Source organism: Chrysemys picta, chromosome 19, assembly GCF_011386835.1.
Source record: "Chrysemys picta bellii isolate R12L10 chromosome 19, ASM1138683v2, whole genome shotgun sequence".
Lineage (NCBI taxonomy): Eukaryota > Metazoa > Chordata > Testudines > Emydidae > Chrysemys > Chrysemys picta.
The window spans coordinates 23872399-23895301 of NC_088809.1; the positions used below are offsets into that span (position 1 = coordinate 23872399).

At 45.9% G+C, this 22903-nt stretch overlaps 1 protein-coding gene and 1 long non-coding RNA gene across 7 annotated transcripts in view; one reads left to right on the plus strand and one right to left on the minus strand.

Moving 5' to 3' along the window:
* The first annotated feature begins 78 nt into the window (after window positions 1–78).
* Window positions 79–22903, plus strand: part of LOC101950802 (uncharacterized) — a 32608-nt gene continuing 9783 nt past the window's right edge. Inside the window, exons 1-3 of one of the 4 annotated variants that reach the window (XR_010593863.1) lie at window positions 79–1114; window positions 13622–13738; window positions 14799–21114. This is a non-coding gene — a long non-coding RNA (uncharacterized LOC101950802). Of the gene's footprint in view, window positions 1115–1212; window positions 6895–13621; window positions 13739–14798; window positions 21115–22903 lie in introns of those variants that run through there. The other 3 variants (XR_010593867.1, XR_010593864.1, XR_010593866.1) reach the window with 3 other exon arrangements.
* The window catches only part of RNF43 (ring finger protein 43), a 122019-nt gene continuing 102293 nt past the window's right edge, over window positions 3178–22903 (minus strand). The window contains exons 9-10 of one of the 3 annotated variants that reach the window (XR_010593862.1): window positions 7740–7889; window positions 3178–7597 (exon numbers count right to left, since the gene is read on the minus strand). Coding sequence is in view for 2 of the 3 variants with exons in the window: in XM_065573283.1 (XP_065429355.1) it covers window positions 7846–7889 (44 nt within the window). In the remaining variant the exon portion in view is untranslated. The other 2 variants (XM_065573283.1, XM_065573284.1) reach the window with 2 other exon arrangements.

Here is a 22903-nt window from a genome sequence, read left to right on the forward strand (position 1 = left end):
GGACGGCCCCTCCTCCGCGCGGGCGGGGCTTGGCAACGGGCCTGACCTCGCTTAGCAACCGGGCCCGGCTTAGTGCCGACTCCGCGGCCCAGCCCGGCTATGGGGAACCGGGACCTGCGGCGTCGCTCCCAGAGCCCCGCGTCTGCCCCCGCTCTGCGCCCCCCAGCAGCGCCGCGGAGCCCCCGGGTCTCTAGCCGCTTTGTCCGGACTCTTGCTAATTGAGCTGCCGGAGAACCTACGGACACCCGTGTAGCCCAGCCCCTGGAGTAGGGCGTGAGAGGCATTTCCCCAGCGAGTTACTCAGCTGTGTATTAGTCACTAGGTGATTGGGCCCAGATCCTCCCCGGCAGTTAGGACAAGTGACCTCTGAGCAGCTGGGCGTTAGTGACCCGGAATTCTGGAGTCTGCTAGTGGCTCTGGAACCTGTGTGTGGCTGGAGAAGAGAAGACCGGGCTCCACTTCATTCTTCTGGCAGCAAGACAGAACTACCCCTGCCTGAAGGAAGGGAACAGTGCACAAGTGACTGGTTTCCGCTGAGATGAATCTGGCTTCTTTCCTCTGGCTCTTTTGGAGTTTGCCTGCACTTGCAGCATGTGTAGACATTCCTGAGCTAGTTTTAATCGAGCTAGTTCAGGTACCAATAGTAAGGAAGCTGTGGCCGCACAGACTAGCTGCTGAAGCACAAACCCACTAGGGAGCCTGGGTATGTACCATGAGCCTCTATGGCCTGTGCTATGTTAGCTTGTAGCTGGTTCATAATCCTCTGTGTAGTCCAGCCACAGGAAAATACAGAACCACTCTGTGTTAGAGGGGGTGATGCACAATAAAAAGTAAATTGCCATACTGCTCAAAGCCTCAGTCCTTCAGCTAATTCTCTCCTTTTTCTTTCTTCCTGCCCCTTTTCCTTTACTTTTCAGCTTTTGATTTGATTCACTTTTTTTCTTTCCCCTTTCTCTGTTTAACTCTCCCATCCTCCCACATGCTCATCTAATGCCCTTTCTTCACCTCCTCACTTGAGTATCAGGAGGGCAGAGATGAGGAAGCCATTTTGTTGCCCAAGAATATGACTTGTCCTGTCTTTTTTCCTCAGGAGGGGGATGGGATGCTACCAAAGGTACAGTAACTCCTCACTTAACATTGTTTCGTTGCTGATCAATTAGGGAACATGCTCGTTTAAAGTTGTGTAATGCTCCCTTCTAACGTTGTTTGCAGCTGCCTGCTTTGTCCACTGCTTGCAGGAAGAGCAGCCCGTTCAGCTAGCTGGTGGGGGCTTGGAACCAGGGTGGACCAGCAGCCCCCCCATCAGCTCCCCTAAGTTCCCTGTGCAGCAGCTGCCCAGCAGGCTATCAATGAGCAGTTCAGCTGTCCCTCCCCCCACTGCCATGTGCTGCTTCTGCCCTCTGCCTTGGAGCTGCTCCCCGAGACTCCTGCTTGCTGTGCGGGGGCAGGGAAGGAAGTGGGGGGCTAATGTCAGGGCGTCCCCCTCCTCCCCACTTACCCCATCTTCCATAGAGCAGGGGACACACACCAGGGCTCAGGAGGGAGGGAACTTGCAGCAGCAGTGGTCTCAGCAAGCTGATCTAATTAACAAGGCTGTGTACTTAAAAGGGAATGCGCATCTCTCCCTCCATTCCTGCTGCCTTGTAAAGTGAGAGAGTTAACCCTTGAGGGCTCAGCCAATGGCTAGTTCATCATTTAGCAGTAAGGCAAATATCCCACCTCTGACTCCTCCACCTCAACCAAGCTTCACAATCATCATCACTGTGTACCAGTATTAAATTGTTTGTTTAAAACATATACTGTGTGTGTGTATATATGTGTGTGTGTGTTTATATATGTGTATATGTGTGTGTGTGTGTGTGTGTGTGTGTATATATATATATATATATGTATATAGTTTTTTGTCTGGTGAAAAAAATTCCCTGGAACCTAACTCCCTCATTTACATTAATTCTTATGGGGAAATTGGATTAGCTTAACATCATTTCGCTTAAAGTTGCATTTTTCAGCACATAACTACAACGTTAAGTGAGGAGTTCCTGTATCTGAAGAGAGGTGTCTCTGTTGTGTCTGATTCCAGCTCCTACTCATTGCAAGGAATGAGGGGTTTGTGCAGTGCTTTATTCAGGCTACTGGAGTTCCTGGAAATCAGCAGATTGCACAGGCAGCTAACACAGCTTGGGCTTGTCAGGAGGCAGAAGCAATCCTGCCTACTGTGCTATCTTCACAATGCTGGCTGCCCAAGGGGAGGGGGCAGGGTAAGTACAGTAGTTACTCACGGAGAGAGACAGCTGGGCCAGGCTCCCAATAACCATCCCCCAAACCTAGCACACAGCTCCAGTGGCCCATCCCTCCTTGAGACACTACATGTGGGAGTAGATTCCCCCACATTCTGGTTGTGGGGGAGAAGGGAGAAAAAGTGAGCCAGGGTGGTTTTCACCCCGTCCACACCCACACCTTCAACAGTCAGCAGTCCCTCTCCCTGATGGGCTAACCAAGTTCTTCTGTTACCAGATAAGGTGCTAGCAGGCAGTACTACAGGTCCAGTTCCTATGCTGATGTGTGTTGTTACATTTGTACACAATAGCATTTTTTTTAAACAACTAGATTACCTAGAAGAAAACTACATTGAAAGAATATTATTTAAGTTGAGTATCAGAGGGGTAGCTGTGTTAGTCTGGATCTGTAAAAAGCAACAAAGAGTCTTGTGGCACCTTATAGACTAACAGACATTTTGGAGCATGAGCTTTCGTGGGTGAATACCCACTTCTTCCGATGCATGGGTATTCACCCATGAAAGCTTATGCTCCAATACGTCTGTTAATCTATAAGGTGCCACAGGACTCTTTGTCACTTATTTAAGTTGCAAAGTCTAGCACCTGACAGTTAGGAAATGCCAAATTTAGGGTTGCCCATGCAACCTTAATTTGCCTTCTTTGTGCATATGTATTGTGATAGAGTTTTTAATTACTTGGTCACATATTATTTTTCCTACAAGACCTCTGCCTCATTCAGTGCACAAGTTGGGTGCACAAAAGGACAGAATTAAAGTTGCACAGGCAACCAACTTTCAAGAACTTGAACTTTGCTCATGGGTGGACTGTACCTCCTGCTCCCACCTACAGCTAGGAGCTTGGGAGTGTTCTTCTCATGAACATCAGAGGCCAACATGAGATCATTTGAAATAATTTATTTCTGTGAAATTGGAAGGAGGCACCTTCTCAGACCACAAGCCTCTGATGACTGTATATAGAACAAAAACACAAGAACAGACCTGATACGTGGATAAATATATTAGTAAATAAATATATTTCTGAGCATATCACCATATTCAAACATCTTTGTTTCCATCTCAGACATAAATATACAGATTTGCATATATAAAAAAACCTATTTTTCCTTTTTGGTTTGTAATTTACCCAAAACACCCAAGAGCCTTGCAGAACAGACTCAGCAAAAACTAAAAACCAATGTTCACATTTCAAAAGGATCTGAGCTTTACAAGACGAAGGAACAGAGGGCTGTTTGCATGAATGAAGGAGGCTATAGACACAGCTCCGGGAGCTGTGCCTGCTTGGGGCTCCTCTCAGTGACACTGGCTGTCCTGGGAAGAGCCGGGGCTCTGGGGAAGGGCTGAGGGTTCAGCAATGGGGAATGCTCATTTGAGAAGCTCTGGCTTTCACGTCTCCTCCCAGCGGGGGCCTCCGCTCTCTTAGGGCAAGGAACCCCTGAACCCCTGCCTTGGACAAACACTACCGACATTCAATGCCTGATCCTGAGTGCTGCTGAGCTCCTGTGAGTCTCCTTGGAGTTACAAGTCCATTTGGAGGTGCAAGTGTTCAGCACATGTCAGGATTATTTTTCATTGATTCTTACATCATCTCCCCTCTTAGATGGCTAAGGAATCTATTCCTCCTTTTATTTCATAGTCCCTTGGATTAACTCTTCCAAACAGAGCTCTTCCCCTTCTTCCCATCTGATAACCCATACGGACAGAACTGCAACCCCTCCCCCATCTAAACTACTTCCTAGATCTGTTCTCCATGCCCAGAGAGATCTTGAGGCTTTGATAGGTTGGTTTTTGAAAGAAAAGTAGCAGCATAAGGCCAGAAAATAAAAACACTTTAAAGTGGGAGCTGCCCAATGCAGCCCACCTAATACTGCAGTACAGAGCAGCAGGGGTCCTTTACGACAGAGCACACATTCCACTGGGCTTGGGGCTTACGCCAGACAGAGTCCTCCTAAGGCAGGGGTTCTCAAACTGGGGGTTGGGACCCCTTGGGTTACGAGGTTATTATGTGGGGGGTCAGCCTCCACCCCAAACCCCACTTTGCCTCCAGCATTTATAATGGTGTTAAATTTGTAAAAAAGTGTTTTAATTGATAAAGGGGGTTGCACACAGAGGCTTGCTGTGTGAAAGGGGTCACCAGTACAAACGTTGGAGAACCGCTGTCCTAAAGGAAAGAGATGAATTCTATTAAACTGCGAATGAGAGGCCGAGTGGGCTCATCAGTGGGGGTTTAGCTCTGGGGTGGAAGTCGGCACTATGCAGGATCCTGCCCTTGGTCTGAAAGCAGCTTGGAGTTCAGGGCCCTCCTCTTTGTTAAGACAATTGAACAGCATTTGGCTGGTGAACTGCATAAGAAGAGCCATAGGCCAGCTTGCACCGTAAGCAGAATCTTGGGAATCTAGGCCAGCTCCTGCTTTTACTTCTAGGTTAAAGGTGACCTGCTTGGGGGGAAGGGGGCATTGGGCTTGTGTCCTTTTCTTTCTTCTTTCTGATGGAGAAAGAAAGCCTGAAAGGATTAAGATACAAATCTGTTTTTGACCTTAGAAATCCAGACCCTCTCCATGCTGAAAGACTCTGCGGTTGGCTAGTGAAATGATGGTATCACAGGAGCCAACAGAATGAGAGCAGACAAACTGGGGGAAGAGCTTTTGGTTAGACTGCACCCCTCCCACACCCAAGCTCCCTCCCAGAGCCTTAGGCAGCTGTGGGGGTGGGGTGGGACTTGGACCCATTCTGGGCACCACCAAAAATGATACAGACCTGCTGCCCCTGGGCGCAAACACCTCATGGTAGCAGCTGTGGGAAAATCTGTCCCCACATTAGGTCTCGGCCTGGTCTCTCCTACAGTAGAACATCAGAGTTACGAACTGACCAGTCAACCAGACACCTCATTTGGAAGCAGAAGTACCCAATCAGGCAGCAGCAGAGATAAAATAATAATAATAATAAAGCACATACAGTACAGTACTGTGTTAAACGTAAACTAAAAAAAAAAAGGGAAAGCAGCATTTTTCTTCTGCATAGTAAAGTTTCAAAGCTGTATTTTGAAATAACAACCATAATGTTTTGTTCAGAGTTAGGAACATTTCAGTGTTACGAACAACCTCCATTCATAACCGAGGTGTTCATAACGCTGAGGTTCTACTGTAGTTAGAAACGGGCTTCAGCCCTGAAGTAGGGGTGGGGGGACTTCTAGCATTTTCATTAGCATGAGAACACTGGATATTTCTCATGTACATATAACTGTCCAACCCCATTTTGAATCTTGCTAAGTCCTTACATGACTTTTTGTAGCAGCGAGTTCCATGCATTGTATGAAAACGTATTTTGTTCGATCAGCTTTGAATATCACACTTTTAATTTCATCAAATGGCCCCTTGTTCTTGTGCTGTAAGACAGGGAGAGCAGAAACTCCTGATCTCCCTTCTCAAGACCATTCATTAGTCTGATTTGTCTCCTCTCTAAGGTAACTATCCCATCTTTCCACTCTCTTTTCACCTGAGTTTTTCCAGTCCCTGATCATTCGCACCACCCTCGCCCTCTGAAACCCTTCACTTCCACAATATCCTTTCTGAGAGGGCTGATGAGGGCTGCACCATGTCCAGGGGAGGCTGCACCACTGAGTTCTATAATGGCATTATAATAGCTTCCTTATTATTCTCAGTGCCATTCTGTATGCATCTTCTTTGACCACAGCTGCACACCGAACTGAGGTCAAATGTAATAAGCATATCTTTCTAACAGATCTGCTCTAGCTCAGCTCTAGAGCAGTGTGATTCTGGAACAGCCTAGAGGAGTAGAGGGGCCAAACAACATCACTGGTTTTAAAATGTAGATTGATACATTTATGAATGGGATTATCTGACAGGCTTGGCTGCGATAGCAGGGGACTGGAGTCAAAGACCTAGAAGGTCCTTTCCAGTCCCCCAAATGGGGGAGGCATAGCTCAGTGGTTTGAGTATTGGCCTGCTAAACCCAGGGTTGTGAGTTCAATCCCTGAGGGGGCCACCTAGGGATCTGGGGCAAAAATCAGTACTTGGTCCTGCCTAGTGAAGGCAGGGGGCTGGACTCGATGACCTTTCAAGATCACTTCCAGTTCTATGAGATAGGTATATCTCCATATATATTAAGTTCTTATGTTGCAATAAGAAATCATGAGCTTGATGCAGGACTCACTGAGTGATGTTCTCTGGCTTGTGTTATACAGGAGCTCAGATTAGATGATCATAATCATAATGCTCCCTTCAGGCCTTAACGCTTGTGAATCCATGAATTCCTGGATTTCTAAGGTAAATACAAGCAACAACAAAAAAACCTCCCCAATTTTTTCCCAATGTCTCCATCAGAAAGAAGCTAGAAAAGGACACAGCTGATTTTGAAGAATTTTTTTGCAGGTCACTGAAAAGAGCGTAAGTTTCCAGAAATGTTAGTTGGGATGGGGCTCTACTGAGCATTTACTGTCCCAGATGCTTTCCCGGGGACTTCAGTGTGCGTCTCACTGTGTCATGTGATGACGATGGCAATGATCACGATGAGGAAGGCAGAGAAGGAGGACCCAGGCTGGCTCATGGATTAAGAGGATAGTCTCTCATTTCTCCATGATTCCCATGCTTTCCAAAAAGATGCTTAGAGAGGCTTTGAAACATGCACCACAAGTGAGCTACTCAGCACAGTTACAGGGCTGGCCTTTATAACTACTTTGATAATTAAGCAAAGACTTAAGTGATGAATGAGGAATCTAATAACATTTCCAGGTAACGTAATGGATTCTGCGAAGATTCTCAGCCCCAGCTCTTTCCTGGAAATGCTAGCAGAATCCTGAATGTCCTCACTGCTCCTCCAGCTGGATCCTAGTATCGGCAAAACTACAAGTTGTCCCCACCCTGGCCTCAGCTGAAGGATAGTTAATTGCCAAGTGGCAGGGACCCTCAATTCCCACTGCAGTCAATGGAAGCATCTTGCAGGGTCAGGACCTAAGAGAGCTCCTGCAGTGTAGAAATGGAAGAGAGTATCTTGTGTTTAAGTTTGAGAAATAAGAGTATTCAGGGTTAGTGAAGTAGGCTGGCCTGACTTTGACCTAAGTGAGGAAATGAAAAAGGCAGGAGCTATTTGGCTATATAATGTCATCTCTGCAGCTTTTAGTCTCATTTCCAAAAGCCTCCAAACTCCCACAGGTTTGTGACCATGCCAAAATACCGGTTTATGTCTACCCAGCAGGCTCTCCAGATAACGAACACTGGACACAGGGTTGGAATGAGTAAGTCCATGCCCCCAGAGTGTCTTCTGATCAGTGTGTGCTGTCCGTGCCTTAAAAAGAGAGAGGAGTGGTGGTTTTGTGTGACAATAATATAGTAAAGTGGGCGGGGAGCAGGCAGGAGGGGGCAGCATGGAGGTTACCAGCACATTTTGTTTCTCAGTGTGGGGCAGACTAGGACTGTTACTACACTACCTGCTCAGAGATACAGGAAATAAGTCACTGATTCCAGTTCTTGTTCGTTTCCTGAATGTTTTGTCCACTCTGGCTCTCTGTAGTAGGCAGAGGAGTTCATCTTTCATTAAACAGAATGTTCGTACACATCTTGGATCTCCTCCTTGGATCCTGCATTCAAAAAAGAAAATGTAAGTTATAGGTATCCCAACCCCCAAGGCCCAACTCCAACGGGGGTTTTGATCCAGAGAACAACAAATACCCCCAGCTTCCTGCCAGCATGTCCTGGGGGAACCTTCCTGTCCCCACCTGCATAGTCAGTCTAACCTTCCCAGGTAATGAATAGTCCAAGCTATAGCTAAGGATAAAACCAAACTGCTCTTATAAGTGCCTGGTTCGCTCAGTATCAGAGGGGTAGCCGTGTTAGTCTGAATCTGTAAAAAGCAACAGAGGGTCCTGTGGCACCTTTAAGACTAACAGAAGTATTGGGAGCATAAGCTTGCATCTGAAGAAGTGAGGTTCTTACCCACGAAAGCTTATGCTCCCAATACTTCTGTTAATCTTAAAGGTGCCACAGGACCCTCTGTTGGTTCGCTCAGAACTTTCTGAAACCACTTACCTTGGATGTGACACTTTCCGGCCTTTGTGCCAGCACCAAAGGGGGTTCGGTTGTTGGTGTTTTAGGGAGGCTGAGTTTGTTTTAATTTGGAGTAAAATACATTGAGCCATTTTTGAATTATTAGTGATTGACAATAACAATTATTTGTATACCCAGAGTGCCCCTGACCAAACCCTCCATGCCTTGGGCTGTACAGCAGAGTCAACTTGACTGCAGTACAAGGAGTATACAAGTTCTTTGTGTGTGGATGCAAGCGGGTGTGTTGTGTGTCAAGAATGTACTGGGGGAAAGCTACATGGAAAGTTGTGTAATTGTTTCTGAGTTGACAATGAAGTCAAGCCCCTGCAGAGGCAGAGTTTGAGCATGAACTCCAGGCTTGGGTGCTCTGCTGAGGTAGTGGTAGGGCCTGACAAGTGCCCATTTCTCTCTGAATTATCCAGGCACTGCATGGTTTACATAGACATGTTTCAGCCTATAGTCTGCTCACAGACTATTTGCCAGGACTATTGCTTCAAATATTCACTATCTCTGCTGTGTGACTAGGCACATAAATCACATGGGATTGTTTCTCCCCCATCACTGAGTGACTTGCAAATCATAGAATCATAAAGAAGATTAGGATTGGAAGAGACCTCAGGAGGTCATCTAGTCCAACCCCCTGCTCAAAGCAGGACCAACCCCAACTAAATCATCCCAGACAGGGCTTTGTCAAGCCGGGCCTTAAAAACCTCTAAGGATGGAGATTCCACCACCTCCCTAGGTAACCCATTCCAGTGCTTCAGCATCCTCCTAGTGAAATAGTTTTTCCTAATATCCAACCTAGACCATCCCACAAGGTGCTCTCACGATGGATACACAAGTATGTCCAGAACAAGTGTACATCTGTCCGAGTCTTTACAACGTTCTCCTTGCCCCACATTTATTGAGAATGAAAGGAAACAGTTACTTGTCTTAATATTTGTGGAAAGTAAATACAAAAGGTTGTGAAACCTGTCACAGCAAATTCAGTGTCTGCAAATACTTCACTGCTTTGGAAATGGGACCAGACAAAATACAGGCAGAAAATAAGCAAAGAAATTTAGCGTGAAAAAAGCAGCTACTAGATTTGGGAAAATTAATCCCAAACAGTTGCAATGCAAAAGGAGTGCTCTGTCTCTGCATATATGTACATAAATAGATAATAGATGAGGTGCCAGTAGGTAGTGCTTAAAAATAGGCAGCAGTGTTCCTGGGTTTTGCAGGACCAATAAAACCTGTTGTTAAGCACTGCAGATTGTTTCTCATATGCAATATTTAAATGCAGCTCGCAATGTGGAGTCAGAGATTTTACTTATCGAATTCTACTTTGTGGCTGACCAGAGGCCCTGAGTCACTTTGGCATTCCATGCCCATCTGCAATGCCAGTGCATGGGTCTGTCTGTGAAGCAAGCATTCTACGGCCTCGTGGACAAACGCTGAAGCAGCTGCAAGGCTAATATTCTCCCGTGTCCCATTAGTGTCACCCCAGGACAGAGAAGTGTCCACACACAGTCCAGCTTCACAAACCAGACCAGGAAATAACTGAAACACCGTAAGTGCTTCTGCTTTGGTCAGAATCAAGTGACAAGCTGCGGCTGTTGGAAGCGATGGACGATGTAATGATCTACAAGGTAGCAGACAGTTCCAGCCTGTAATAAAGAATCAATATGGGGATTTTTGTAAAGGTCTTGGATTCCTTCCCGGAGAATATCACTTGCAAATCAGCCCTAAAATGAAACTGCTACATGCACCACACAGAGTAGCAGTTCCTATGAAGGAAGAACTTAAAAACCAGCTTGACAACTTTGTGGAGCGGGGAGTCTAAAAGAAAGTTAAATGATTGACAGATTGGACAGCAGTCCAGTAGCTATTAAAACACTAGACAAACTCTGGTATTCACCCCATACCCCTCAGTGAAGCTCCAAAACTCTCCCATTGTACTTTCTCAGCCACTGGAGGGATCCTGCCCAGCCTCACAATGGAGCTGTTCTAGTCAGACACCACAGATGGCTTCTGGCAGGTGAAACGTGTGACAAACATCTGGACTCCTTTAGGCAGATATAGACGGCTGGGAAGGCCATTTGATATTTCTCTGTCTCCAGAAGAGCACCAGGGATGTCACCATGAAGTGCTAGAGGGACTCAGGGAGTTCATGTAATTGCAAATGGCATATAAGGGCTTGTCTACACAGCCCCACAGTGTGGACTATGGGGGTGTGAATTGCAGTGCACACCAAAATGTTGTGCTGTAACTGTCCCCATGTAGACCCTGCTAGCATGAACTAAAACGTACCTTGTTTGCATTACCGTCGTCCTGTTTCAAGCAGGACTGTTTTGGCTGTAGAGGATTGATTGTAGAGACACCCTCGCAGCGGCTAATGCTGAGCACAATCATGTCCTGATTGCGCTGTTCAGCAGAGAATTTCTAGTGAGCCTGAAACTGGCTAATAAAAAGCGAGTCTGTGCCTTCTACCTGTGCCACATACCAGACACCTTTGAACAGCAGAGAGCTGAAAACCAGACTGGAGACACCTCAGGCAGTTTGGGAAATGGCCATCCAGACTGTCCAGATCAGAAGGAAGAGGTGGTGCTCTTTAGTATTCGGGAATATTGGAGATACTTAGAAGAAAGAGAATCGACTTGCTGGGCAGTAACTGAAGTTCTTCGAGCTGTGTTGTTCACATATGTATTCCCCTCAAGATGTGTATGCATCCATGTGCTCTCGATTGGAGATTTTTGCTAGTTGTGTCCGTTGGTCTATGCAGGTGCCCTGAACACCCTCATGCCCCGTACCGAGGGCATAAAGGGTGGAGCTGGACCAACTGCCATTTCAGTCCCCTCTCTACTGCAGACCTGGAAGGTGTAATAGGACGTTGAAGCAGAAGGGAAGGAGGGAGGGTCATGGACTAGACATATGAAACAACACATCCCAAAGAACTCCAGTTACTGTTCAGGTAAGTAACTTCCCTTTCTTCTCAAGTGATTGTCCCTATGTATATTCCACTCATGATGACTCCCAAGCAATGACCTGAATAAGAAGGTGGGAGCTTGGAGTCTTAACCAGAGACCTTTACTGAAAGTCTAGATGCCTCTGTCACAGCACAGTGTCTAGGTGTGTGTGGATCCCCAGGTGGTAGCTTTACAAATGTCTGCAATGGGGACATTTTATAAGGAAGCATCTAAATGGGCCCTATTATTTGGTCATTATAATTTGACTACCTTGTAGCACAAATTGATACATTACAAAGCTCATTTTGTCAGCCTCTCTGTTGATATGGGGTTTCCCTTCATCCTTTCAGCACAGAAAACAAACAGTCTTGGAGAAGACCAAAAGGGTCTGGTCCGCTGAAAATAAAATGCTAAGGGCCTTTTAATGTCTTAAGTGTGTAACTTGGCTTCACCACGGTTAGTATGGGGGTCTGAAAAAAATATGGGCACATGGATGACCTGATTTAGATGCAACTTCGACACGGTTTTTGGAATGAACTTTGGATATGGTCTCTGCGATACCTGATCTGGACAAAAAATGCACACTGGGGGTCCGCCATCTGAGCCCCTAGTTCACCTACCTCATTGCAGATGTTATTGCGATGAGGAAGGAAGTTTTCACGGATAAGTGCTGTAAATAGCATGTAGTCAAAGGTTCAAAACAGGGACCCATAAGGCCTGCTAAGACTCCATTTAAACCCCAGGGGTTCCCACATGGAGGAAATACTCTCACTTTTAAAATCTGGTAGTGGTAGGATGGGAAAACACAGTGTATTCCTCTACAGCTGGTTGGTGGCACTAACAGCAGCTTGTGCATTCAGCATCACATGACAGTCACAGCTATCCAGTCACCAGGATTACAACACACTGGCAGATAGATCTGGGCAAGAATGCCTTGACAGACCATGAATGGGAAATAAGACCTGAAATAACTGATTGAGACACCTGTGTTCTTCAGGAACAGCATTTACTCCAAGATCAAAGGAATTTTGGCATCCAAAGGCATTAGGTGATGTTCACACCAAACGACAAATATTCTCCACTTTGAATTACTAAGTCTTTTTAGTGAAGACTTTCCCGCTATTGATTAGTATGTTAAGTAGTTCAGAAGAACATTTACTTTTTCTACTTCGGACATCTATCCAAAGCCCATGCAGTTTCATGGAGGGTGTGTAGGTTGGGATATTGGATTAGATAGTTGTTCTAAGATACTAGGTCTGGGTTTAATGGTAGAAGTATTGGTGGCAACTCGAATGAGTTGTGGGAAGCAATACTGTCTTGGTCATACTGGAACTATCAAGATAATCTTTGCTGCATCCTGCCTGACTTTCTGGAGCTCAAAGGAACTGGTGGGAATATATATATCTGAGCATCTGAACATGAAAGGAGCAGTGCAGCCCCTAGGGACCCCACACTGAATCCCCATATGGACTAGAAAGTTGGACATTTCTTGCCCTCGTGCATTGCAAACAAGTCAATTGAGGAGAGATCTCACCTCTTGAAGATGAACTGAATCATTGAATACTTTATTTCCCGTCCATGGTCTGTCAAGGAATTCTTGCTTGGATCTATCTGCCAGTCTGGTCTGTACTCCTGGTGAATGGATAGCTGTGACTGTCATGTGATGCTGAATGCACAAGTTCCAGTGTTGCACTGCTTCTCTGCACAGGGTTGACAAATCCCCTCCCTGCCTGTTTACACAGACCATGGAAGTTGTATTGCCTATCATGATCTGAATGGAACAACCCCACATGAATGGTAAGAACTCCTTGAAGGTGTTTTGGATTGTTCTGAGCCCCACAGTATTTATGTGGAGTTGAGACTCTTGAGGCATTTGCCTGCACTAAATGATGTTCCAGGTGGGCTCCCTAACCCAAAGAGCAGCATCTATAACTATCATCTCCATTGAAAGGAGCAGGAAGCAAGGGACTCCTGTACCTAGGCTGAGGGGGGGCTTTCTACCAACTGAGTCAGAGTAGAATCTTCTGTGGGATTGTTAGGAACCTAGCCAATTTGTGTTGATTTGGAATGTAGACTGACTTAAGTTCTGCATACATTTTAGGTGAAGTCTGGCATGCAATGCTACAAAGGTGCTAGAGTCCATGTGTCCTAACAAGGTGAAACAAATGCTTGATGTTGTCTGAGGCACCTTCTGCAACTGTGCGATCAGACTTGTCATCATCTGGAAACTGGGCTGAGCTAAATAGTCCATCAGGGCTCTGCTAAATTCTGTCCATTGGGATGGTACTAAGGGCAGCCTTTTCTACTTTTACCTTTAGGCTCAGGGTACTGAAGAGATTAAGAATGGTCTGGATGTAATTCTGCATATCCTGATGAGACCTCTCCTTGATGAGCCTGTGATCCAAATATGGGTGTACTGAAAATGGATGAGGAAGGTAGGTGGAGTGTAAAACTGGATCACATAACCAAACATTAGGATTTCTCTGACCCATTCCTCTGATGTTATGAGGTTCCCAGAATGATGATATGTAAAGAGAAGGTTTCCAATGGGTGTTAGAGCAAAAGATTAATAGGTTCCAAGGCCAGAAGGGACCATTGTGATCATCTAGTCTGACTTTCTGTATGGCACGGGCTAGAGAACTTACCCAAAATGATTCCTAGAGCCGATCTTTGAGAAAAATATCTAATCCTAATTTAAAAATGGTCAGTGACGGAGAATCCACCAGGACACTTGGTAAATTGTTCCAGTGGTTAATTACCTTCACTGTCAAAAATTTATATTTTATTTCCAATCTGAATTTGTTTATCTTCAACATCCAGCCATTGGATTATATTATGCCTTTCTCTTCTAGAAGAGCCTGTTATTAAATATTTATTCCCCATGTAGATACTTATAGATTGTAATCAAGTCAACCCTTAACCTTCCTTTGTTAAGCTAAATAGATGGAGCATTTTGAGTTTATTGATATAAGGCATGTTGTCAAATCCTTTCATCTTCTTGTGGCTCTTCTCTGAACCCTCTCAAATTTATCAACATCCTTCTTGAATTGTGGGCACCAGAAGGGGATACAGTATTCCAGCAGTGGTTGCACCAGTGCCAAATACAGATGTAAAATAACCTCTCTACTCCTACTCAGGATTCCCATCTATGCATCCCAGGGTCACATTAGCTCTTTTAGCCACAGCATCCCACTGTAAGCTCATGTTCAGCTGACTAGCACAATCCCCAAATCTCCTTCAGAGTCACTGATTCCCAGGATAGAGCCCCCCCCCATCATGTAAATGGCCTAAGTTCTTTGTTCCTAGATGTATACATTTATATTTAGCCATATTAAAATGCATATTGTTTGCTTGTGCCCAGGTTATCAAGCTTTCCAGATCACTCCGTATCAGTGACCTGTCCTCTTCATCATTTACAATGCCCCCAATTTTTGTGTTACTGGCAAACTTTATCAGAGTCATTAGCAAACTTTATCAATTTATGTTTTCTTCCAGGTCATTGATTAAAATGTTAAATAATGTGGGGTCAAGAACCGATCTCTGCAGGACCCCTCCCTGGAGGCATGCTTGCTTGCTGGTTCACTGTTCGCTGTTCTTTTGAGACTTCTCAGTTAGCCAGTTTTTAATCCATTTAATGTTTGCCAATTATCTGGACCTACTGATTTAAAAATATCTAACTTTGGTAGCTTCTGTGTAACATCCTCCAGAGCTACTAGTGGAATGGAGAGTGTTATCAGCATCATATAATGCGACTATATCATCTGCTTTTTCTCCAAATACAAAACAGAAACATTTATTGAACATTTCAGACTCTTCTGCCTTATTATTGACAATCCTGCCATTTCCATCGAGTAATGGACCAATACCATTGTCAGGATTCTTTTTGTTCCTAAAATATTTAAAAAACTCTTTTTAACTCTGCTGCTCATAGATTGATTTCTTCCCCTACTTCCCTTATTAATTTTCTACACTTCCCAACTTCTGATTTATATTAATTACTATCAACATCCCCTTTCGTGTGTGTGTGTGTGTGTGTAATTTGTTTCCCCTCTGTGACGGAGCAGGGAGTGGGGCGGATTGACCTGGGGATGTTGCAGGGGAGTTTTACCGGGACTGTCTGCATTGGGGATGGGAGAGCAGGGGGTGACTTCACTTGAGGGATGATACCTGAGCCTGTAACCTGAGCCGGGAAACTGGACAAAGGCTGGAGGAAGAGCCGGGGAAAGGCTGGGTGAGACTGCTGGAGGGGGTTTCAGTTTGGAGCGGTCTGGGGAAACAGAGGGAACCCCAAGGCTGGGGTCTAAGTTCCCTGCCCCCCACGCTCCCCAGAGGGACCTGACTGAGGGGTCCTGGTTGTACCTACAAGCTCTGTTTGGGACTGTGTTCCTGTCGTCTAATAAACCTTCCATTTTACTGGCTGGAGGGTGCAGAGCCCTGACTCCCTTCCACTCTGTGACACCCTCTAAACAAGATCGGGTTTTATAACCAGCACAGCCTTCTTCCTCAGTTGCGGAAGTGTGGCTTTGTGAGCATCTAAGAAGGTGTTCTTAAATGATTCCCAATTGTCATTCACAGTTTTCTGATTAAATTCTTCCTCCCAGCTGAGTTGGCTCATAATTATTTTCAGCTTTGTGAAACTAGCCCTATTCAAGCATCAACGATCTATACTTACTGGTCTGGACTTTATTCTGTTTACACATTATAAATGTGATCAAGTCATGATCACTTGTACCTAAGCTACCATTAATTTTAAGTTCTGTGATCAGTTCCTCTTTATTTGTTATGACAAGGTCTGATAAAGAATTCCCCCATGTTGTCTGCAACACTTTTTGAGTAAAGAAATTGTCATCTGTAATCTTCAGAAATTCCAACAATTTTGCTATTACTTTTTGAGTCTTTGGCTAGCTGTTCTTCAAATTCGTTTTTGGCCTTCCTAATTATATTTTTACACTTCATTTGCCAGAGTTGATGCTCCTTTCTATTTTCCTCACTAGGATTTAACTTCCACTTTTTAAAGGATGCCTTTTTGCCTCTCACTGCTTCTTTTACGTTATTGTTTAGCCATGGTGGCACTTTTTTGGTTCTTTTACAATGTTTTTTAATTTGGGGTATACATTTAAGATGAGCTTCTATTATTGTGTCTTTAAAAAGTTTCCACGTAGCTTTCAGGGATTTCACTTTTTGCGCCGTACCTTTTAATTTCTGTTTAACTAAATTCCTCATTTTTGTGTAGTCCCCCTTTCTGAAATTAAATGCTACAGTGTTGGGCTGCTGTGGTGTTTTCTCTGCCAGAGGGATGTTAAATTTAATTATATTATGGTCACTATTACCAAGCGGTCCAGCTACACCTCTATCTCGATATAACAAGAATTTGGATATAAGGCGGTAAAGCAGTGCTCCGGGGGGAAGGAGGGGAGGGGAGAGGCTGCGCACTCCGGCGGATCAAAGCAAGTTCGATATAATGTGGTTTCACCTATAACGTGGTAAGATTTTTTGGGCTCCCGAGGACAGCGTTATATCGGGGTAGAGGTGTATATTCACCTCTTGGACCAGATCGTGTGCTGCACTTAGGACTAAATCAAGAATTGCCTCTCCTCTTGTGGGTTCCAGGCCTAGCTTCTCCAAGAAGCAGTTTTTTAAGGTGTCAAGAAATCATGGTATCATGGATCTCAATGTGTCAGATGGGTATTTGCACAATTTACTGCAAAATGTGAATATACCACATTCTCCACATCGCAGCATACATGGTAGAAGGACAAGGACGATTCTGCTGACACAGCCATTGTTCCTATGAGCAACTAGGGAGCAGTTGCATCAAGGGATGGCCCAGGTGCTTCAGTGTAACCACTCACTATGGCAACGGCAGGATTCCTGTGTTGATCCTAACAGTGCTCCAGTAGCTGTCCCACAATGCTCCTGTCCCTACAAGAGTGGTCACTATAGTCACAATTTTGCACTTGGCTGCCCAGGGACCACAAATTCCAGAACCCCACCTTCCCCCTTTAAAAACCTCAGCATGTTTCAAAATGCCTTTTTCTGGTTGCCTGCCTTGGAAAGCCCACCTACTAGCCCACGTTTGTAAGCATCTCACCATGCCAGCTCAGCCCAGACAGAGCTATACATAGACATGCTCCTGCCTCCAAGTCCTGGATCTCCTTGGCCTGTGGGGAGAAGAGGCTGTGTAAGCCGTTAAGGAACAGCCAAAGGAATATAGACATCTGTATGCACATTGCACAGGGGATGCCAGACTTGGCACCAAAGGAATGAGCAGCAGTGCCAGGTGAAAGCCAAGAAACTTCAGCAGGCATATCAGAAAGCAAGGAAGGGCAACAACAAATCTGGGGCCACTCTGCAGACTTGCTGCTTCTACAATGAACAGTATGCCATACTTGGCGAGGACCCTACCAGCACTCTGAATGTGATTGTGGACGCATTGTTAGAACTGGGCGCAGAAAAACCTTCAATGCCCAGTGAGAAGGAGGCGGGAGGGGGCACAGAGGGGGATGCAAACCATACTGCCAGCAAGGAGCTGTTCAAAACTCCGCCGAAATCAAGCCAATCCCACCAGGCAAGAACAGAGGAGCCAGGTGAGGAAGAGAAAGGGAACTCAGCTGAGTGTATGAAGTGCGCAACCCTGCATATCGATGGCAGTAGAACGGACTCAGTCCAGGTGACGCTGTTTCATATCCAGGATGAACCCATGATCTTCCTCAAGGACGGGCAAGCATACCAACATCTTGGCACACCCATGGGTTTCTGCGTCCAGCAGACACCTGAGGATACCATTGCGGAGATGCTACAAGATGTGGCCAGGATCGACTCCTCCCTACTGGCACCCTGGCAGAAGATCAACGCCTTGAACACCTTCCTGATCACCCGTATCTCATTCGTCCTGAGGGGATCAGCCGTACCGAAGGTACCTCTGAACAAGGCAGACAACACCATCAGGCAGCTAGTGAAGAAGTGGATGTTTCTTCCCAGAGAGACAGCAATAAACTGGTGTACATCTCACACAGGCAGGGTAGTGCCAGCGTCCCTCAAATGGGTGATCTGTGCGACACTGCAGTGATCATTTACACCTTCTGCCTTCTGATGTGCCCGGACGCCATGGTGAGGAACACTGCAGAAAGTGCCATGCAGGATGTTATCAAGAAGCAAATTGGCAGGACTCCCTCCAACCAAGATGTCGCCATCGCCACCTACCTTAGCAGCTCCCTGGAAGGTGAAATTGGAAGAGACGGCGAGACTTTGCTTCACTCTGGACTCGTGCCCACAATGCTACATGACGACTGGAAAAGCATATCGGCTGCCGCTGGACATGGTGCGAGGAATGCCAGGAGCTGGGAGTCCTGGTGCCACAGATGAAGAACACGGACCACACAATAGTCACTCCAAGAGCCAGAACCATGCTAGAGAGGACCCTGAAGGATGCCATCCACTGCCAGTATGTGGAAAAACTGAAGTGGAATCCGGTCCAGGGCAAGGTGTTCGAGATGACGTGCAAGTGGGATGCCAACAACCACTTCCTCCCCGGGGGCAGCTTCACCTGCTTTGCTGACTGGAGGTTCATCCACAGGGCCTGGCTCAACTGTGTTCTGCTGAACGGAGCCGTCCACCATGGGAATCGGGACAAGCAATGCAGGAAGTACGGCTACGCCAATGAGACACTACCCCATGTCCTGTGTAGCTGCAAGCCCCATTCCAGAGCCTGGCAGCTGCAACACAATGCCATCCACAGTCACCTAGCCAGAGCCATCTTGCCACCCATGGGGAAGGTTGCTGTGAACTCCACCACCCCGGAATGGTCAGCCAACTGCAACCGGACATCATCATCACCAACAAGGACCGGAAGAAGATCATGGTGGATGTCACAGTGCCCTTCGAGAACAGCACCCTGGCCTTCCCATGATGCTCGAGCTTGAAAGATGGAGAAATACGCCCTTCTGGCGGACACCTTGAGAGCTATGGGTTACCAGGTTCAGACACACATGCTGATCATCAGAGTCTTGGGCACATTGGACCCCAGTAACGAGCAAGTGTTGAGAGAATGCGGAATCGGTCAATGCTATGTTTGGCTGATGCGGCAACTCATGGTGTCAGACAGCATCAGGTGGTCGAGGGACATCTACATAGAACACATCACCAGACACTGGCAATACCAGGAGGGATGAGCTGGAGTGCCGATGAGAAGCACAGTAAGGAAAGTAACTGAAATATTTCCTTGATAGATTGTATTTTCTAAATGGACAACCTACCCTAAATTCTCAATTACTGAGGGACAATCTTCACTCATTGATATATTTTGCTTCCCACAACCACATCTCTGTACAACTTTTCATGAGTGATGGACCCGAATACTTGGATGCTAATATCTAAACTGTATTGTTAAATGTATTCACCTAAATCTGGGTTATTGCTGATTATGTACTATATGTATCTTATGACTTTTAAAAACAAACTTTGTTTTTGTGGATAATCTAAGCACTATACCCAGATGTACAGATACTCTTTTCTCAACCTGTGTATTATATAATTTTAACATTAACTTTAATAAAAATTTAAAATCTGTTCCTCACAGGCATCTTTGTTTCCCTATTCATTGTCCAAAACCTCCCCTCCCTTTGTCCCTATTTTAAAGTGGTGCCCACCCCATCCACATGTTTAGAGAGCAAAGAGGGACTTTGGATTCCTCACTTTACTTTTAAAACCAGCACTGGGAATCCAATTCAGGTTAATGCTTTGCAATTAATATCTAGTTCATAGAATCATCAACTTGCCACTTTAATCAACTAGTGCATGTTAGGCAATAAATTCAAATAGATTAGTGCAGCAGGCCAAATTCCACAATCCACACAGATCAGGGTCCTGTGCTCGGTTAGTGCTAGAAGAAAGGTAGAGGTGGTGTTCACTTTGGCTGTCTGGGCTAACAGGGGGCCACAATTCTTCTCATGCTCAGTACTTTGTTTGAACAGGGAATTGTCCCTTTTATCCATTTGAACAACCTCAGTGAAACTTTCATGGAGATACTCTGCAATCCTCTCTGGAAGGTTTCTATGGATGGCAGCCTTGTTTCTTCCCTGGGATAGGAGACATCCCCATGCCACTCTGCGATAAATTCAGCTGGCAACAGAGCAATAAACAGTATAGTGGTATATGGGCCAGTGAAGCCTTGGGAGGCCAGTAGCAGCTGTGTTCTCTGGGCTTTTGTCCTCCTCAGGAGCAAGAGATATCAACTGAAACCACCCTGCACGTTCCATATTCTCATACCCCAGGAAGACCCAGCATCTAAACCTCCCAAGCAACAGTCTGTCCAAAGACCCCCTCCAATCCATGGCAACTCCATGGCATTGCTTTGTATAGCCCCAAGCGTAACAGGTGGCAGCACGGAGTGAATCCATACCCCCAGCACTCCAGGCAAGGCGGAACTAGGAGAACCATGACTATACCGACACTGACCTGTGACAACTGCAGGATCAGCCAACAAGAACAGTGCAGTACGTGTGTTTCCCATGAATGAAACATTTGAAAATGTTTTTAATATGTAAATATGTATGTTTATTATTTTACTAAGCTTTTATAACTATGGGTCACCCACTTACAGAACTGCTTCAGTGTTTCTAACTTGTTTCTTTGCACTTTAGCTTCATTTTCTGTTTATTTGCACACAATAACGTTTTATTTTCTGACAGGTTTCAGAGTAACAGCCGTGTTAGTCTGTATCCGCAAAAAGAAGAACAGGAGTACTTGTGGCACCTTAGATTTGTTAGTCTCTAAGGTGCCACAAGTACTCCTGTTTTATTTTCTGAAACTCAGAGTCCAGTTTACACCAAGCAGACATGCCACATTACCGAATTCACAACGGGAGTCAAGATCCCACCCATATTTAAGGTCTATACACACGAAGGCACAACATTTCCCAAAAGCATCACACAACATTTCTATGGCTGACTGTTATAAAGTTCTTTTAAGGCCTCCCTCAATCTTATGGCTCCATAGTTGGTTTTTCTACTAGTCTGGCTGTTCAAATTCAGCAAACAGCTGGTCCACCTCATGCCGCCCTGCCAGTAGCCTTTCCCCCTTTACCTCATGATCGTATTATATAATGCACAGCGCGCTGCAACAATCATAGGAATGTTTGCCTTGCTGAGATCCAATCTAGGCATTAAACATCACCAGCGAGTTTGGAGTCTCCCAAATGCATATCCAATGGTCATCCTGCACCTGCCCAGCCAGGAGTCGAATCTTTCCTTGGTTCTGTGGAGCTGGCAAGTGTATAGTTTCATGAGTCAGGGGGAGCAAGGGATATGCTTGGTCCTCCAGAATCACTGTGGGTATTTCAATATTGCTAATGTGACTGAATCAGTTGAGGAAGATTGTCCCTGCTTGCAAGTTTCTGAACAGTCCTGGGGAGGGATAGCCCAGTGGTTTGAGCATTGGCCTCCTAAACCCAGGGTTGTGAGTTCAATCCTTGAGGGGGCCATTTAGGGATCTGGGGCAAAACTCTGTCTGGGGATTGGTCCTGCTTTGAGCAGGGGGTTGGACTAGATGACCCCCTGAGGTCCCTTCCAACCCTGATATTCTATGATTCTTCAAGTGTTAGGCACCTTCCCTGACTAGCCCACATGGACATCAGTGAAGCATTCCTGGTGATCCACTAACACTTGTGTAACCATGCAAAAGCAGTCTTTTCCGTTTACAGAGTCACTGGCCAGGATCTGTGTGCTGCCTGTCATCCCACCACAGTTCAGAAACACCGTCGCTGCAAATCCATCTACTTACTATTCCCTGCACATTGCCGAGAGTCACAGGCCTGCACAGCAGGAGACAGTTCATGACCTTGCATGTTTGAATGACGACAGCCCCCGCTATGGAGTTTCCAAATCTGATCTGATTGCCCGCTGCAGAATAGCAATCTGGCATTGTAAGCTTCCCGAGCACCACCGCCACTTGCTGTTGCACTGTCAGTGCAGGTCTTATTGTGGAGTCCCTGTGCCAGAAAGCAGGAATGTGGCTTTTCACATCCCAAGGTCCTGCCACCACTGCTCATCATCCCAAACCTACGTGACAGTGCCACCCCACCAGTCAGGACTTGGTTCTTCAGCCCAGAAGTGCCTAGCTTCTATGCAGAGCTGCTCCATGAACCCCAGCCACAACCTGACATTCTGATTTACTGTATCTGTCATCCTGCCATTGGCCTCGAGCATCTCATTTTCCTCACAATGCCACCAGTTGTAGCAGTAACTGCTGAACCATACGTCCTGTATTAGCAATGCTCATGAAAATTGCGCTGAGCTGTGCAGGGTGCATGCTTCTGCCAGAGAGATGTCAGAGACTAAAACGTGGTGTGCAGAACTGTAGGAATTTTTAAAATGGAGTGAAAGTTATGGGATGGAATAAGCATTCTGTATTGGAGAGAGTGGGATTGTGGGAATTTGAGCCCTATTCCCAGAAATCCCTGGATGAATAGCTGGTATCCCACAAACAACTGCGAAAATGTCCGGATGGCAGTGTAGAGCATGCTGTGATACCTACCTATTGATGCAACCACCTCTGGTGAGTACATGCAGCACTGACCCAAGCAGCCAAGTGTGCACATGTCC